Here is an 18,326-nt window from a genome sequence, read left to right as displayed (position 1 = left end):
GTGGATTAAGCAAATGTGAGCATTTGTCAGAGCTGATCCCACTGAGCATTGAAGATTTTTGCATTTCATTTCATGTAAACTATGCTCCAGTTAAAAATAATTCTTCTTTGATTTTAACAAAAACTATAAGATAATATGCATTTCATTTCATAATATGAAAATAGATACAGAAGTTTTTAAGTAGCTCTTGTGAAAATTATTACATTTCCACATAGACTGGGGCTTCCTGCAATCTCCCTATTCTCATCAGGACAAATTAAGTGTAACTGCTTATTTAGTAAGTTCAGTAGCCAAATAAGAGAATATTATTTTCTACTTAGAGAATATATATTCATCAAACAATATGGATGAAATTTTAATAGAGATGCAAAATGTATATGTTTGATATGACATTTATTTTTAAAGTAAATAATATTTCCCCAATTACAGGTTGGAAAATAACTAAATGTGAATACATTCTGAAACACAAACAACAGCTGTTCCCTTTGGAGAAGGGTTAACTGAATGCTTTGTGTTATTAAAGAAAAATGTTTGCGTTCAGGCAGAAATCCCAACTTTAAAAAGAAATTACTCATTACTGCCAGGAAATAATGGTTTAGAAAGTAAATATGATGTGAGCACTTTACCTATTCTTCATAAATGCTTACATGCACAATCTTCGTTCAGTGGGAGTTTGAGGAAAGCAGGTGCTCTTTTAAAAAATGAGACTGTCAGGGTCACTTCTTCTCCGGCATTCCGAAGAACCTGAACCTAACATAAAACATAATAAAAATGATACCGTTATCAGTACGCTGGCAAAAATTTTTGTACGATTGAAAACCCTTGAAATAATGGGTTGTCTTTTCCACGTCTCACATTTTTCCCTGGTGGTCAGAAACATTTTATGGCAGATGGAGGGGATGAAGGATCTAACACTGCAGGAATGCAGCCGTCCACATCCTTCCTCTTCCCATCATCCTGCGGTCCCTGTTCACTCACAATGTCATCATCTTCCACTCACATTTATCAAGGCTCTTGTGAGTTTATGGTCTATGTTAGGTCTACAGAAAGATGTAGTGCTCGAACCACTAGATTTATTAATTTACTAAATATTTATTGAGCATCCATGATGCACTATTTGGAGATCTATGAATAAATTACCCTTCAGATTTGACCAGGGTGCTAATTCTAATTAAAGTTGTTCCAATTCACTCAAACACTTTTGCCAAAAATAAATGGTTATTATTTTCCCACTATATCATTGTATATATTTTTCTTTTCCTTTCCCTGAAAATTTAGAATAATGATGGAGACAGCTATTATCAATAACTCTCAACTCTCTAAATTATAGAATTACTAGGTCTATTTCTACCAGTTAAATAATGATAATTTCTCAAAATATTATACCAAAACAAATGTAAGCAATATTAAAAGAAGTTCAGAAAGCTGAGGATTACTTATAGCAAACATACCTGGAAAAGATATACGTATACATATAATTTAAAAACTCACATAAACTAAGAGAAGAATTAAGAATAATTAGTGAAGAAGCAATTAATAAACATGGGAACATAATTTATTAAACATATAGAAAAATGCTCACCATAAAGTCATTAAAGAATTGACTATCAAAATGGTTTAGAATGACTTCTGGTCCCTACAAGATGGCATAAAGTTATCTCTCCCAAACAAGTACAACTAAAACACTGAAAAAAGTGCCAGAGACAACCAAGTAGAACTCTGAAAGGTAGAAAGAAAAAAAACCAATTAGGGCCCCCAGGCCTGGAGGAAGAGCACAGAGGGGGGATGTCTTAAACGCTCTTTCCCAACAGAGGGGTGGTCCACCCACTGCTAGGTGAAGCATCCCTTTATCCACTTAGTGGCAGCAGGGACCCGACCTGGGGAAGCCCCTTCCCCTCCTCTAGTGCCATCAGGGAACGGGGTGGCAGGTGGGGGAAACTGATGATGCAGATGAATCAATCAGACCCAACTAGCACCAAAATCGTTCTAAATGTCGTATTGTCAGTGGAACCACAGCCCACAGAATTAGGCAAGGACCTGTGTGCTAAACAGTGACTTCTTGCTAAAAAGAAAAATAAGTAAATAAGAACCAGAGACTCTTAACAAATAAGCAAAATGGCCAGGATTAAAATAATATGTCACACTAAGACCCAGGGAAATCATCATTTGAATGAGGAAAGATAATCAAGTAACACAAACTAGATGAATTACATACTGGAATCATCTGGCAAGGGTTTTAAAGCCACCTTAAAAATATTTCAGCAAGAAATTAAAAATTATCTTGAGCCAAATGAAAAATTACAATATCTCAGGAAAGAAATACAAATTATAAAAAGGAAATGAAATTATAGAACTAAAAAGTACAATAACATAAATAACCTTGCTGGATTAGCCCAGTGATAGAGTGACAGGAGACAGAATCAGTAAACTTGGGGACAGAACCATAAAATTAGCCCAATGTGAGCAACAGAGCAGATACAGACACACACATGGAAACAATATACTTTATCACGTTAGAAGTAAAAAATTTTTAAAATGAAGAAATTATATAATCATTTTAATAGATACAAAGAAGCATTTGATTACATTCATTTGATAAAAGCTCATAGAAAACTGAGTGTACAAAGGAGTATCCTTCATATTATAAAGAGTATACACAAAAATGTATGAGAAGCATCATAGCATTAACCATGAATAATTGAAACATTTCTCTTTGAGATCAGAAATGAGGCAAGAATGTCCACCAATTTCATTTCTACTTAATTTTTCTTCAGATCTTACTGTAATAAGGCAAGAAAAGAGCTAATAAAAATCATAAAAAATGGAAAGAAGAAATGAAACTGACATTATTCAGAGGTAATGTGATTTTGAACACAGAAAATCCTTAAGAGCCTATGGACACTATTACATGAGACATTACCAGGTGAGTTATTAAGTGAGTTTAGTATGGAATAGCATAGATACAAAGTAATATACAAAGATCAACTGGCTTTAATTTAATTTCAACAAACAAATACAACATTGTTAAATAAATGAGGGAGATGCTATGTCATGCATCCCCAGACATAACACTGTGAGGAAATCATTTCTCTCCTGCTTTTCCATATTCAAGACAATCCCATGCAAAGTCCCCATTTTTTCTTTAGTTTTTAGCTTAGTATGAATTTATGAACTTGGCTTGTTTCCAAGTGACATTTAATATTTATATAATCATTATTATGTAAGTGCACTGGGAGTGTGTTAGTGAAATACATGGGAGAGTGGAATGCAATGGCTAAATACTCACATTCTATCATAAGCGTGCAATAGATAATGCCTACCGTTAAATAAAAATTAACATTACAAGCATCTCAGGTGTAAATAAGAGAATAAAGTAGAAATGTATAAGTTAAATATAGTTACCTCAGAAATAGGCAATGGGCAACTGCTTTTCTTTTAAAGCTTTACATTTATATACTTCAATCTTGAAGTTTTGGTTAAGTGTAACTGAGAAAAATAAAAACTTTTTAAAAATTATAAAATCTTACCCTAGAGAGAGAACTTTATTTTACTTTGTTTTTAATAAAAGGCTAATTATGGGTATCTTTCTGGATAAGCATAACTTCAAGTCCTTGACACATACACATTTCTTAATGCAGAAATATCATCTTTTCAGTGACCAGGATTAACATAATGTGTTTTTAATTTTTTTTCAAGTTTCCTACTATGCCTTGGATGCATATTTCATTGGCCTGACACTGTCAGGTTGGAAAATATAGGTTCCACATCATGAATAATGATGAATGTCATCTTCCTGAAAAATCAGAAATCAGCACCAATCCAACTGTCTTCTTCGTGTTCATTCACATTTTATGATGCAAATCAAATGTGCATTTTAATCAGATAATGTATCAGCACAGTTATTCTCTCATATTGCCTTGGGTGAGTACGTGAGCAAAGGGACAGAGATTGGTAAAAAATGGCAATCAGTAAAAACAGAAAAGGGAAGTGGAATTAAAGGAGATGTTTATAGGTTGACTCTGTTAAACCAGGACAAGCTAACAGCTCAGTCTGTAAACTGGACGTTCTTAAGCTCCATTCGTCTGTTAGAAGGGAAATTTCATAAAATCCTTTTGTGGTCTCTGTCCTTCCTCCATCCTGTTGGGGGCCATCCTATCTTCTATGAGACTCTAAAAAGGAATTTAGCTGTCTGCCACTGCTTTGCTATGAAGTCAAAGTGCTCATAGCTGGGGATTATTTTATATTTTCATTTTTAAAGAATTTATTTTTGTAGGGTAGTCTTAGGTTCATAGCAAAATCGAGGGGAAAGTACAGAGATATCCCCTAGACCCCCTGTCCCACAGATGCACAGTCTCCCTGATGATCAACATGCCCCCGCTGAGTGGGACCTTTGTTACAACTTACGAACCTACATTGACACGGCAACATCACCCAGAGTGCACAGCCTACGTTAGGCTTCACTCTTGGTGCTGAGCATTCTGTGCGTTCGAACATGTATCCACCATCAGCGAATCATACAGAGTATTTTCGCTAAGTGCTAAAATCCTCTACGCTCTGCCTACTCACCCCTCTTCCACTCCAACCTTGGCTATTGTTTGTAACTGATGAAAATAGAGACTTCTGTTTTGCCTGGACCTGCTTGAAGCACACATTAGGAAACACACACACATACACACACACACACACACACTCACATCTTCAGTGGCAAACAAGCACTGAGACAGCTTGTGAAGATCTCAGCTCTTAGCCCAGAATGACGTGAGAACAGCCAGACAAGATTCAGATCTCCAGAGAGGAAGATAAGCATTGCAACTCAATGACGGCCGTGTTCTGACGGCCGTGTTGCAAAGCAGTTACCTAGAATTTCACTTTGACTTTGGACTCGTCCCTCTTGACATGTTACCTGCAGTAAATAATTTCCTTAAAGTCTTGACCTCTGGCAGAAAAGGAAATTGAACGTGACTTTGAGGAATGATTTTAAACAAACTGTTTTTCAGACAAACCAACTACACTAACACTAGATAATATATAAAGCTTTACTATTCATGTTGAGATGGTGCTCACCTGTGAACACTGAGTAAACAAAGCATTTCATTGTGTAATCATTTTTTATTCATATTAATTGTAGGGAAGAAAGAATTTACTTATTCCCTATATTATTACAGCATAAGAGTTTGAGATGAAACTGCAATTGTAAGGCTTTCCTGTATGGGGTTGGGTCCTCTGGCCCCTGTCACTCTACATTCACGGTTAGGTTTTCGGAGGAATCTGTGGAGCGTTGGAGGCAGGGGCACATGACCCCCTCTGTGGTGTGGGGACAGGGGTACACTTTCACACCTACAGATGGCAGGTGGGGCATCATGGTGACAGTTTTCAGGGCAGGAGACAGGGCCTTCGTGAGAGAGAGACGTCCAATCAAGGACAGAGTCTGTAATGTCCACAAGCCCTGGTGCTGTTGGTTGGATAGTGAATCAAGTGTAACAGCAGAAATTATCCAGCTGGAAAATAAGGTATAGAACTGTACCTAGGAAAATCACATCACCATTGGAAGTAGTGGGTGAATCAATTGTGAGAAATCAAGTATCATGTAGAATTTGGAGGAATCGATGCAAAATAAGAAAGGAATTGGGGATAATTTAGACATTCTCACCTTGAATTGCTATCACCAAGTGACACAGAACTGTGCTGGAAAAGCTAAAAATAGATGGAAGAAGGGATGAGGATTAGGATTGTTGTGGACATTACAGCTGGAGGAAGGCAACGTGACATTCCCATTTCACACATTCATTCATTTCACCACCCTTCCTGCATTTTAATTTGTGAAAAACATTCCATGTACATAAATAAGTACAGTAGGATCCTTTACACAGGCACTTCAAGTCTGAATGTTATGCTGTTGTAAAATAAAAAGTCACAGGAAAAATGTATACATAGGTGTATGTTTAAAAAAGAACTACCAAATATTTAATACTCCTGAATTCCCAAAGTTTCAGCTTAAAGTAGTATTCAAGTATGCAGTAATTTTTCAATTTTGGTAAATATTACAAATAAGAATGAAGGTTGGCTGAATAACAAATGTCAGCTCTAATAATCAGGATATAGTAATGATAATATATCAATGAATTTCAAAATGGAAGAGAACCATTTACTTTAGTGAGGCAAGATTATGTAGAACACGTGATCCATGTTTACTGTAATACTTAAAGCTATGACTAAAGATCCCATTACTTTCAAAGACCTCATTAAAATAAGATTCTATGTAATAAAAGTGGGTGAAATGTCACATTCTAGATAAGGTGAACTTTAACTCAACAAGCAGAATGCATTGTTAGCTAGTGCACACACTATAGTAACACTATTTCAGCATTTTTTAAAATTCCGAGATGATTTCTTCAATGATACAAGTAATATTTTACTGTATTTTGTTATTGCTGTGTGCCAACTGACTAGCTTTATGTTCTATTAGGCAGGTTAAATTAAATTTTTAAATAGGTAAAAAGTTTACTTTTAAAAAGACATCAGGACCAGGTGGGTTCAAAACTAAGTTTTACCTAATTCTTTGAGAAGTAATTATTCCAGCATAAAATTATTGAAGTTGCTTTAATTCATGTTATTAAATCAAACTAAAATGAAAATTAATATGAAATATTATGAAGAGAAAACATAACCATTATTAATATGAATATAGATGTTATCATTCTGAACACACTATTAGCATATAGACTCCAACAAGTGACAAAAGAAATTGAACTATGACTGAATAGGTTTTATTTCAAAAGAGCAAACCTGGATAAATATAAGATGTTATTATCAAAGTAATTACTTTCATCTAGTTAAATATACATATATTATCTATTGATACATAGATCTATTGATATATAGAGAGATGATAGAGAGAGAGAGATAGGTAGATTTTTCCCCTCCCTTAGAGATTCTGAGAGGATATTTGGTCAAACTGAGCTGCAATTCCTATTAAAAACTCTAAGAAAAACAGGAATAGAAGAAAACCTTATGATGCTTCTTGAATATGCCTGGCTGTTACCTGAGCCCAGCATGGTCATTCCCTAAATACTTGTGTGGCTTACACCCTTACCTCCTTCTACTCTTTGCTCAAAAGTCACCCCAATGAGTCCTACATTCATCAACCTTTTACAAATGATAGCTCTCCACATACCTCTGTCTTTGTTCACCTGCACTACCTATCATTTCAGAGCCTGTCGGCACCTTCCTACCCACCTGTATGGTGCTGACACACTGTGTCTAATATGCTGTCACTTGTCGCTGCCCCATGAAGCTGGGTTCCACACCAGGGCAGCAAGCTGTATCTTGTTCTCAGATGGAGTCAAAGAGCCTAAGGTGGCACCTGGCTCATAAAAAGCCTTCATTAAATATTTTTGAATGAATAAAATTAATAAAGTCAGTTTTAAAAAGCAGTAAAAATTATCCTAAATGTTAAAACAAGGAACCCATGTCAATCAAAATCAGGTACTGGATAAAGATGTCCATTAGTTTTCAAAAATATTGATGAGTTTTACTTATAAAGTAAAACAAGAAAATGGAATTAGTTTTATAACTATTAAGAAAATACAATTATTTTTTATTAAAAATATAATTGCAGACTCCAAGTATACACCATTAATATGCTAACTGGAATTTAAAAGATAATGTAGCTTCACATAAGATTACTGTAACATAAAAATACCCTTTTTCCTATGATAGCAATAAACACCAGGAAAATTATTAAAAATCTGGGGGAGAATCTTATAAAATCTTTAGAAATTTAACTAATTGTCATAGATTGCTTTAAAGAAACTGTAAATTCTTATTGAAGGACAGAAAATAAAATCTAAGCTCTTAACAACGATATGCCATACACTTGGTGAAGTTTTCAATAAAGACAAACTAAGTCAAAAGAAAGTTTTAAAATGTCCCCCAGAACATGAGAAATACTTTAAAAAGAAGAGTAATAGGAATTGGGAGAAGTTATCAATCCCTGAATATGCTGTTAAATCCTACAATCTAATCAATGTATTAATATTCAAATGGACAAATTCATCAGTAGAAATGGATAAAACCTCCAAAATAGATCTTAATGTATTTGAACTTGTAATACATGATAGAGGGTCTTTTTTTCTTAAACCTAGCATTAAAAGTACTGGTATCATAAATGGTGCAAGCACAGCTGGGGATACACTAATGATAAATATGAATGGATTAAATAGTTAATTGTTAATAATACTACCAGAATAATGTTGTAAGAAAGTGTATAAAGGACTCTGTGTACTCTTTACTGGACAAAAACAGGAAGAATAATAAGCTTGAAACTTGCATCTCACTGAATGTAGATTATTCTTTAAACCACAGGAACAAAACCAGACCAACAGGCTAACAGCTGGCTGAACAGAGCAGGGGTCCCTCCTCCTGTCTGGACCTTCTCCATCACTCTCAGCCAACGGACGCACTCAATGGCTCTTTAAACACCACATAGTCAGACATGACAATGACACGTGACACAACATTGTTAAAATATCCCAACAATAATTCATTTTGACAATATTCTCTCTCCCGAATATTGGGCCATGTTGTCTAAGAAATTATTTTGATTTGTTAATTAGTTTTTGCTAAAAGTCTTACATTCAGTTGTATGATTCACGTTGATATAAATGAATAATGTGTTACCATGTGTGCCAGCAACAGTGCAGCCTTCAGTTTATAAAGTAAAGCCTGTGATGAGAACAAGGCAAAAGTTATTAGCTTTTATTTTACGAATGAGAATTTGAAAATATTCAAAAGTGAAGTGACCTGCTCAAGCATAACATCTGATATATGACAGACTGGGAAGTAAAACTACATGAGTAAGTGAGTTCCCCCTTCTTCCCACTGGGCCACTGCCCAGAAAGGTTAATGGTAAAGCTTAAACAATTCCTTAGGAAGCAGTTCTGACTCTCACTGAGACCTGGAGCAGCTGTTCACCATGTGTCAGAGCCCACCTGTCCCTTTACCTGTGGACTCCAGCTCTGCCCACCTCCATGCCGCCTGGGTCTGAGAAGGTGCTGGGAGAGAGTCTCCCAGGCGTCAGTGGCTTCCCTCTAAATTGCAGAGACTGCATTTGCTTAAAGTACTTTCTTGTGCATCGGGACAGATGAGTACAGAATTTCAGTTAATGCACAAACGTACATCGAGCATCTAACACGTTCAAACACCACACATGTGATATAGCAGGTGCAGTGTTGACAGGAGGATGATAAAGCCCTTTAGTTCTAGAGACAATCATCAGTGAGAAGACAGATGCTTACAATAAATTAAAAGGAGCAGAAAGAGATCAGGAAGGTTTTAAAAAGTGAAGAGCGTGTGGAAATTACTCAGACCCAAATCTACTCAGCAACAGCAGGCGTCACAGTGTGTCTCTGGTCACTCTGCTAGGAGCGCTGATGCCACTGACGCTCCGCACCCTCCCTCACAGCTCAGTGGGATAAGAACAAACACAGGCGTGGCCGAACCTGCCCGCAACGTGAAGGTCTCAGCAGCTGTGCCTCTGCCTCCACACTTCTCTCGCTGGTCACACCGCGGAGGGCATCAGCGACTTTTCAAATGAGCAAAGGTCCACTTACCACACCAAGTGTAATCAAACGTTTACTGAGGCCTTAAAATGTTTAATTAAGTCAGACCTTTGTCTGAATGGCCCCCGTCTTCCTTAGATGATAGAAAGTTAAGTTTATAAAATGCAGTCACTGCATATTAACGTACGGTCAGTTCGAATCTTGGAGGAAGAGGGAGAAAAGACATCCATTCCAGGGTAAAAATATGGAGCATATTTCTTATAGGACGTGGTTACGATATACTTCAGGCAGACAAGTGAAGTAAAGAACATCTTCACATTCATCCAAGAAAAACCAGAATGTTTAAAAAGAATGTCTCATACAGATGACAACATTTCGTATAATCACATTAGACAGAAGTAAGTAATGCACATATTTATTCTAAATCCATAAGCTTAATCACAGCTACATGGATGTCTAGTTTGCAAACAGTGCACCAGATTTAAGTGGAATTCTTGAAGGAAAGGAGAGAAATCATAACACTTTGCCTTATTTTAATAGAATTCTGTATAAGATCATCTCATACAAAATGAATTGTCAAGACGTGAAAACCAAAGCGAGACGCGGTATCACCCACATTGGATCTGTAGCTGCAGCACACACAGTTGCTAAGTATTTGTTTATACACATTATCACAGCATGTTTGCACAACATAGGACTAAGGAGTAAATACTGTAGAACTGCTTGTAGTGCTGTTTCCTTCCATAGTCTTTCATCTCATTCTATTGCATGAGTCATTTAAATACGTAACTTTGGATTTTAGATGCCAGTCCCCCCGCGATGCATAAATACTTGGATATCGTTAGCAGCATTGCAGGGCCACCAGGCTGGCTCTGCCAGCATTTCCTTGGCAACTGACGTTTGCAGGGGGAGAAACACAGCTGTCCTGCCACAGGAAAACAGTGGTTTCTCTGAGAGTCTGGTGATTTCAAATACTTGAGAATAGATGTGTGTCTCAAATATAATGTGTTAAATGAGTAGGGAGAAAATAATCTGCCTTATATGTTGCTAAATACATGACGAAAAAATAGATACATTTTATTACTTCATAATCACTTCAAATTTCAGTCTTCAGAGAAATCTATCACACATAAAAACGGTGGAGACAGGACAATTATAAAAGCCATTAACATATTTATCACTTTATGAGATGCATGCACCTTGTCTGGAAGTTGTGTGTGCCCCCATCTTACTCATATGGAAATTACTGAGAATATGTAAGGATGGCCCTTAGCAAAAGTATAAACTTATTGTCTTTTTATTTTGTCACCTCGAACTTCTCTCAAGTCTCCTCTTCTACTTTGAACCCTATTTCTTTTCAAAGGAGTCCCGGAGGACACTCCTGCCACCTGCTACCTGAGTGACAAAAACAGAAAACAAAAAAGACTGTCTGGGAGTCTCTGTGTCAGTCACTTAGCTTCAGGCTCAGACCTCATGCTCACCCCATTCCTCTAGAGCCCACATGCACCATTGTCTCAACCTAAAGACACTTCAGGGAGAGGGTAAGCTGATCGTGACAAGATGTTAAACATAGTTGGTGCCCGGATATTAGCCTGTCTTGTCTTAAAACTGCATCGTGTCAGAGGCCGTCTGGAATCCTGCGTACCTTGTGTGACCCCAGAACAATGGTTGAGTTAACAGGGACTTTAAGGTCTACCTCTTTAAATAAATTCAAGTGAGTGAATGCCAATTTCAGAAATCTTGAGTCATAAAATTGAAATGGTTTATGTTCAGTTAGAGATTTTAGAAGAACGAGGGTTCACTGAGGGCATGTGAGCTCGCAAAGCGTACTTTCAGATGAAACAGTGTTGGAGAAAACTACTGACTGTGATTCTCCCCAGCATTGCCTTTGAAAGGCAGGTGGTGAGGAACGCCTGGCTCCCTGCCCGAGACCCGTGTCGTCGAAACCCACATGTCTTCACTCCACCCGCCTTAGTTATATCTGAAGTCCTGAGCAGGATAAGAGTTCACGTTTGTCAGTAACTAGAGGAGGAGAAAAGCTGCCCTTACTTCTGCATCTATTATTTCTCTGTTGTCATAGCAACCTGGGCAGCCAGGTCCCCAGACAGAGCACCTGCCCAGCACAGGTCGGGTAGGGAAAAGAGACTGATGGGGCAGCAGCTATCAGATCATCAGACGGGGACGTCGCTCCAACAGTGCTGCAGACCGTTCCCACCTGGGCTCCATGAACGGGAGACTCGGTCAGTGTGTCTGTGCTGCGTGGGGCTGGAACTCTAGGCCCAGCACGGTTTCTGTTCATGGAAATACCGTGTCATTTCATCGCTGAGCAGAAACCACGGCGCTGGCTGACAGCAGCTATGCCTTGTCAAGGGCCCCGTTGAGAATAATCAGGCATGCCTTCTCTTTGACGTTGCTTGGCCAAAGAAACTCCCAAGCAAATCATCCAGCTCTTTTTGAAGCAACTGGGAGATATATATCATTATCCCAAACGTTGAGGAGGAAACATCTCAGAGTGTTGCTAAGATTCATCACGTTACGCCCAGAGTAACAAAGTGGAGGACCTGGTGCAGCCTCTTGTCCTTCACGTGTCACCTCAGTGGGTTTAATGAAGGGAAAGGGTATAGGTTTTGAATTTCATTTGATGTGGTCCAAGTTATTTGCTACCCAATAAGCATAAACTTCACATTCCTTGAAGAGATGGAGCATAAGTAATTATAGGGAGAAAGTACAAAAATCTCAAAATAAAGCAAATGTTATATGTTGTCTCACAGAAGCACCTGATAATGCCTTATATTGTATGCTGTGTATGGTAGCTTATATCATATGCCTTCAAACTAATAAGGCTCTGTTTTGTGGGCGTTGTCATTTTAAAGGATAAACTCTATACAGGGAGAAACAGAGTTTCTAATATGATTGTTTTATCCAAGAGATGTGATATGTACACTGGATACCCAATACTTGTTAGTAAAAATAATGCTAATCATGGTTTTGTGTCTCTCACACAGTATTTGAGCTACGTCACTTTAAAAACAATTGTGTGTTCCCTCATTTTCACAACCTGTAACTTCCTCAACGAAATATTTTTTTATTGTTAAATACAGGCTGATTTCTGCTGTGAAAGTAAAAAAATTCCTAATCATTCTTAGACTACGCAAAATATTCTGTATCTGATCATCAAAATATACTTCCATGAAGAATATAAAACGTCTTCGACCAGAAGGTCAACATCAAGTCAGTGTGAAAGAAACACTTTAGATATTATAGATGTTTTCTCGTAACTTTTTGTTGCTAACATTTTCATGCCAAGAGTATACTTCATCCAATTATTTTAATGCTAACTAAGAGTTCATTTCCATTTACTGCTTGGGTTTTTTATGATGCTGTAATGTCTGGCACTTGTCCATTCGCCTGGGAGCCTCTCCAGGTAATGGTAAATAACTTTAAGTAAACCAGGCACAACAGCTCCAACTGCTGCAATGGATGTAGACGTATTTCTCTCCTGTATGTTTTCAAGATATCTCAGGTCAGTGAATGGAAAGCGGCTGTATCCATCCCAAAGGCAGCTGCACGCACCTGACCATGGGGTGGCCCAAAGTTACATTTGTCCATGCGGGAAAAGACCTCAAGGAAGGAAAATATGATAATATTTGCCAAACTAACTTGGACTCCACAGTCAGAGTGAGTATAAATGTGTGTGGGGTGAAGGCAGGCTGCAGGGGGTTGGTGCAGAGTGAGTGACTTTAAGAATGTTCGATGCAAGGGTTTGTGAAGTTGAGTCTGGTGAGTTAAAACAAGGTGTAATGTTCAATTTCCAGATGTTTGACATGTGTTCTTTCCTCAGTTAGATTAAAGTCTTACTATTTCATAGCCTCCATAGTTAGGAATCCATCTATTTTTATAACTTTTCCTCATCCAATTTATTATCCTAATCAACAAACATTTACTGAACTTCTCCAAAGAAAAATAGAGCCACATTTATTAAGAGCCCAGGAAAACCTGAAATATAAATATCTGTAATTGTCAAGATCTGGTCAATAGAAACTAGGTATTTCAGACAGGGGGATTTAATCAGGGACTTAGGGAAATTTTCAACAGAAGAACAAGGCAGTAGGGAGCCCAGCAGCAGCAGAACTCCACGGCCACCCTGCCACAGAGGACCACGGCGGCGGAGATGCTGGAGGGCACGGGAGCCACAGTGGGGCTGCGCTCAGGATCGGGCTGCTGGGGAAGCAGCCGGAGGGGCCCTGCAGTGAGTCACAAAGAAGTAGGGTGTACAAATCTCATGCCTCTGCAGATGAGGGTAAGTGAACCATCAGGGACATTGGCAAGGCGGAGGAGAGCTGGATGGGGTAAAGCAAACAGCCAAGAATGCTACCCCCGGGGACACAGGCAGAGGAGAGGCACTGAGAAAACCATTCCAGAGGCTGCAGGGGAGAAAGCACAGGACACACACGACAGATGCGGAGCATCAGATGAGACTCACATTCAGATCAGAGCCCTGAATAACCAGGAGAGTCCCTCAGCACCCAAACTCTGTCACATTCCGGAAGAAAAAGAAAAAAAAGCAGCCAGGAACTTTAATTTTTATATCGTCTTCAGAAGAAAGATTACTATAAGAAAATCACTCCCAAACTATTTACTCTAAATGGCATGTACTTGTTAAAATGTGAACTCTGGAGGTAGGCTCCATTCGTTTGAATTCTATTGCCATAATCTGCCAGCTGTATAACCCCAGGCAATTGATTTAATTTCTCTATGACACGTCTTTCTCCTCCGTGAAACAATAGTAATAGTCATTTCTACCTAACAAGTTTATGAAGATGAAGTGTTTTAGTTTCAGTAAAATGCTTAGAGAAGAGCTGAGAACCTTGTATTTACTTAATAAATGTTAGCTAACAGTAGAAAAAATAATTCGGTTAATTGAAAGGTTAAGAATTTCATGTAAATACTTTATGATAGAACTTCTCTGTACTTCTATAATAGAAATAATCTATTAATAGATTTACTCAATAAATATATGGAACATCCGTGAAATAGAGGTATCTGACCAGAAATACATTCAGAGCCACTGGACAAGGAAGGAGGACTCCCAACATTTAAATAACATGGCTGTTTGACACAGGATGAATCCCCAAAACTTCAGCCATACAAACACATGACTAAACTCAGAGAAAGAGGAAGAAGGCGAGATTTGAAAATACAGGTGACCCTTGAACAATACCTGCTTGAACTGCACGAGTCCACACATACGCAATTTTTTTCCAATAAGTATAGTACCTGTATTTTCATTTCACAATCTTGGAATTCACTAAGTGTGGGAAAAGTTTGTGTTTGACTAGAGATCCCGATATGTGGAAACAAGAGAACTAGGGTTGGAGTCCTGATTCTGTTCAGACTGTCTAGATCAATTCCTTTGTTTCTGAGGCCGAGAGAGCAGAATACAGATTTCAACTACACGGGGCTGGGGGTCTGGTGGGCTGGGCGGTGGAGGGGTAGGTGCCCCCACTGCCTGCCTCATTCGAGGGTCAACTGTGTACTCTGAATGGATACAATTTACATTTTGGAGAAAGAGAAGGGCATTATCCCAGAAGTCTTAAAAGCAAGACAAAACAGAAAACACCAAACTGGTGATGAGAAAGTCGCTTCAGTGGTGAGAAGAATGAAATGGATGATAATAACCATCGAATTTAAGGAACAGGCAAACAGGTGGGCAAGGAAGGATGGAGACTGTGGAAAACAGGGAAGATGTGTAGGCCTAGAGCTGCCAGAGCATCTAACTTTTTCAGGAAAAGCCACAAGTCTGAATTTTTATGTGACCTCTTCATTCTTTTACATTTTTAATTGTGGTAAAATACACATAACCTAAAGTTTATCATTTTAACCACTTTAAGTGTACAGTTCAGTAGTGTTAAGCATACTCACATTGTTTTGATCTCCAGAAAATTTTCTTCTTGCAAAAGTGAAACTCTGTCTTCTCTAAAAAACTCCCCATTTCCTCTCCCCCACCCCTCCCCTGGCAAACGCCATTCTACTTTCTGTTCCTATGAGTTTGACTTCACTTGAGACCTCATATAAGTGGAATCCTACAGAATTTAACCTTTTGTGTCTGGCTTCTGTCACTTGCATAATGTCCTCAAGGTTCATTCAGGTGCCCCATTTGACAGGATTAGCTTTCTTTCTATGACAAAATAGTACTCCATCGTATGTCTCTATTTTTCTTTTTGTTGCTTGTGTTTTGGTGTCATAGTCAACAAATCATTACCAAATCCAGTGTCTTGAAGATTTTCCACTGTTTTCTTCTAAGAGTTTTATAGTTTTAGGTCTTACATTAAGAACTTTGGTCTACTTTGAGTTAATTTTTTATACCATGAAAGGGAAGGGTCCAACAGAATTTGTTGAAAAGACTGTCCTTTTCCCATTGAATGGTCTTGGCAACTGTGTCAAAAATCATTTGACCATACATATGAGGGTTTATTTCTGGGCTCTCTGTTCTATTCCATCAGTTTATATCTGCTTTTATGCCAGTACCACATAATTTTGTTACTGTAGATTTATAATAAGTTTTGAAAGTGTGAGACCAACAATTTTGTTTTGGCTATTCATTGTCCTTTATGGTTTGATCTTTGTGGTCCTTTGATGGATTTCTCTATTTCTCTATTTTTTTCTGCAAAAAAAAAAGTCATTGGGATTTTGTTAGAGACTATATTGAATCTGTAGACTGATTTGGGTTGTGTTGACATATTAACAAAATTACATCTTCCAATTCATGAATATGGGATGTCTTTCCATTTCTTCTTTATTTCTTTCAGCAACATTTTGTAGTCTTCAGTATACAAATCTTTTGACTCCTTGATCCCCTTTTTTTCCTAAATATTTTATTCTTTTTGATGTTATTATACATGGAATTGTTTTCTTAATTTCCTTTTCAGATTGTTCATTTTAGTGTATAAAAATGCAACTGATTTTTGTGAGTTTATTTTGCATCCAATAACTTTTATGAGATTTTTTATTAGTTCTGATAGTTTTTAATGAATTCTTTAGCATTTTCTACATATAAAATTATGTCATCTGTATTAAGTAGCTAATTCAGAGCCACTAAGACTCACAGTAGACAAAGTATTGCTGGGGCCCAGAAGAAAAGCATCTCTACCAATCCCTCTACTCCTAAGTTTCCAACTAAATCTCAGAAGTAGAAGAATCCTGACAATTGCTTACATAAAGAGTGGTTTCATAGCACAGTGTAATTCTATATTTTACCTGACAGTTTCTTTATTATATTTTTCCTTTTAGTAAAATTTAAACTCTCCAAAAATAATTTAAAAATAAAATCATGTCATTTGTGAGCAGAGGTATTCTTTTTTCTTATTTTCTAATTTGGATGTCTTTTATTTCTTTTTCTTGCCTAATTGCATGGCTAAAACTTTTAGTACTATGTTGAGTAGAAGTGGTAAAAGTAGGCATTCTTTTCTTATCTTGATCTTAGAGAAAAAGCCTTTTGTCTTTTTCTACTGAGTATGATGTTAACAGTGGGCTTTTCATATAAAGCATTTATTATGTTGAGGTAGTTTTCTTCTATTCCTAGTTTCTTATTTTTATTAGGAAAAGGTGTTGAATTTTGTCAATTGTTTTTTATGCATTGGTTGAGACAATCATTCCTTTTTATTACTGAAGAGTATTCCACTTGTGGTAGTAGGATAGTTTGTTTATCCATTCATATGTTGAAGGACTTGTTGACTGGCTCTAGTTTTTGGTGATTAAGAATAAAAGCTTCACTAAAACTTCCTGTACATATTTTTGTGTGAACATATGTTTTCATTTTTCTTGGGTAGATACTTGTGAATGTGCATGCTTGGTTGTATGATAATACTTCATTTTGTAACAAACCATCGAGTAGTGTTTCATGGTGGCTTCATCATTTTGCATTTCCACCTGCGATGAGTGAATATTCCTGTTGCTCCACATCCTCACCAGCATTTTGTACTGTTGATTCTTTGGGTCGTGTTATTCTAATAGGTTTATGGTGATATCTTGTTGTTTTCTATTCAGTTTTGTTTGTTGTGCATGATAGACGACAATTTTTTAAACATATAGGAAATGAGCATGTTGGAAGGTATCGGCTCACAAAGTTGAAGCAATGGGTAGAGAAACATGCTCAGGTAGGAAGGAGCAAAGTTGCCTTCACACAAAAAATGTGATTTTAAAATGATGGATTGTTTAAGATGTTTGTTTAAGATTTCACCAATTTAAAGTAGACAGCTCAGTGGTTTTTAGTATATACATAGAGCTATGTAACCATCACCATGATCTTATTTTAGAACATTTTCTGCCAACCCGAAAGAGACCCTGAACCCATCCACACTCACTTCCCATGACCCCCTTGCCCCAGCCCTAGGCAACCACTAATGTACTTTCTGTCTCTATGGATCTGCCTACCTGGATATTTCATGCAAATGAAATCACTCAATATGTGGTCTTTTGTGAATAGCTTCTTTTACTTAGTGTGTTTTCCAAGGTTCATCCATGTTTTACCCTGTATCAGTACTTATTCTTCTTATTATCAAATAACATTCCATTATGTGGATATACCACATTTTGTTCATCCATCATCAATTAATGTGTTGTTTCTGCTTTTTGGCTACTATGAATTATGCTGCTCTGAACATTTGTGTACAGGTTTTTGTGTGGCTATATGCTATTTCTCTTGGGTACTTACTACAGAAACTCAAACTGCAGAAAATCAAAGACAAAGAAAAAATTCTGAAATAA

At 37.3% G+C, this 18,326-nt stretch overlaps 1 protein-coding gene across 2 annotated transcripts in view; it reads right to left on the bottom strand.

Annotated features, from left to right (window-relative positions):
- The window catches only part of SNTG1 (syntrophin gamma 1), a 180,590-nt gene that overhangs the window by 115,012 nt on the left and 47,252 nt on the right, over positions 1–18,326 (bottom strand). For both annotated transcript variants that reach the window (XM_060116217.1, XM_060116218.1), the window contains exon 7: positions 648–750. In XM_060116217.1, coding sequence (XP_059972200.1) covers positions 648–750 — 103 coding nt within the window. The remainder of the gene's footprint in view (positions 1–647; positions 751–18,326) is intronic.

The sequence above is a fragment of the Mesoplodon densirostris genome, chromosome 13 (genome assembly GCF_025265405.1).
Source record: "Mesoplodon densirostris isolate mMesDen1 chromosome 13, mMesDen1 primary haplotype, whole genome shotgun sequence".
NCBI lineage: Eukaryota > Metazoa > Chordata > Mammalia > Artiodactyla > Ziphiidae > Mesoplodon > Mesoplodon densirostris.
This window is presented reverse-complemented; position numbering and strand designations above follow the sequence as displayed.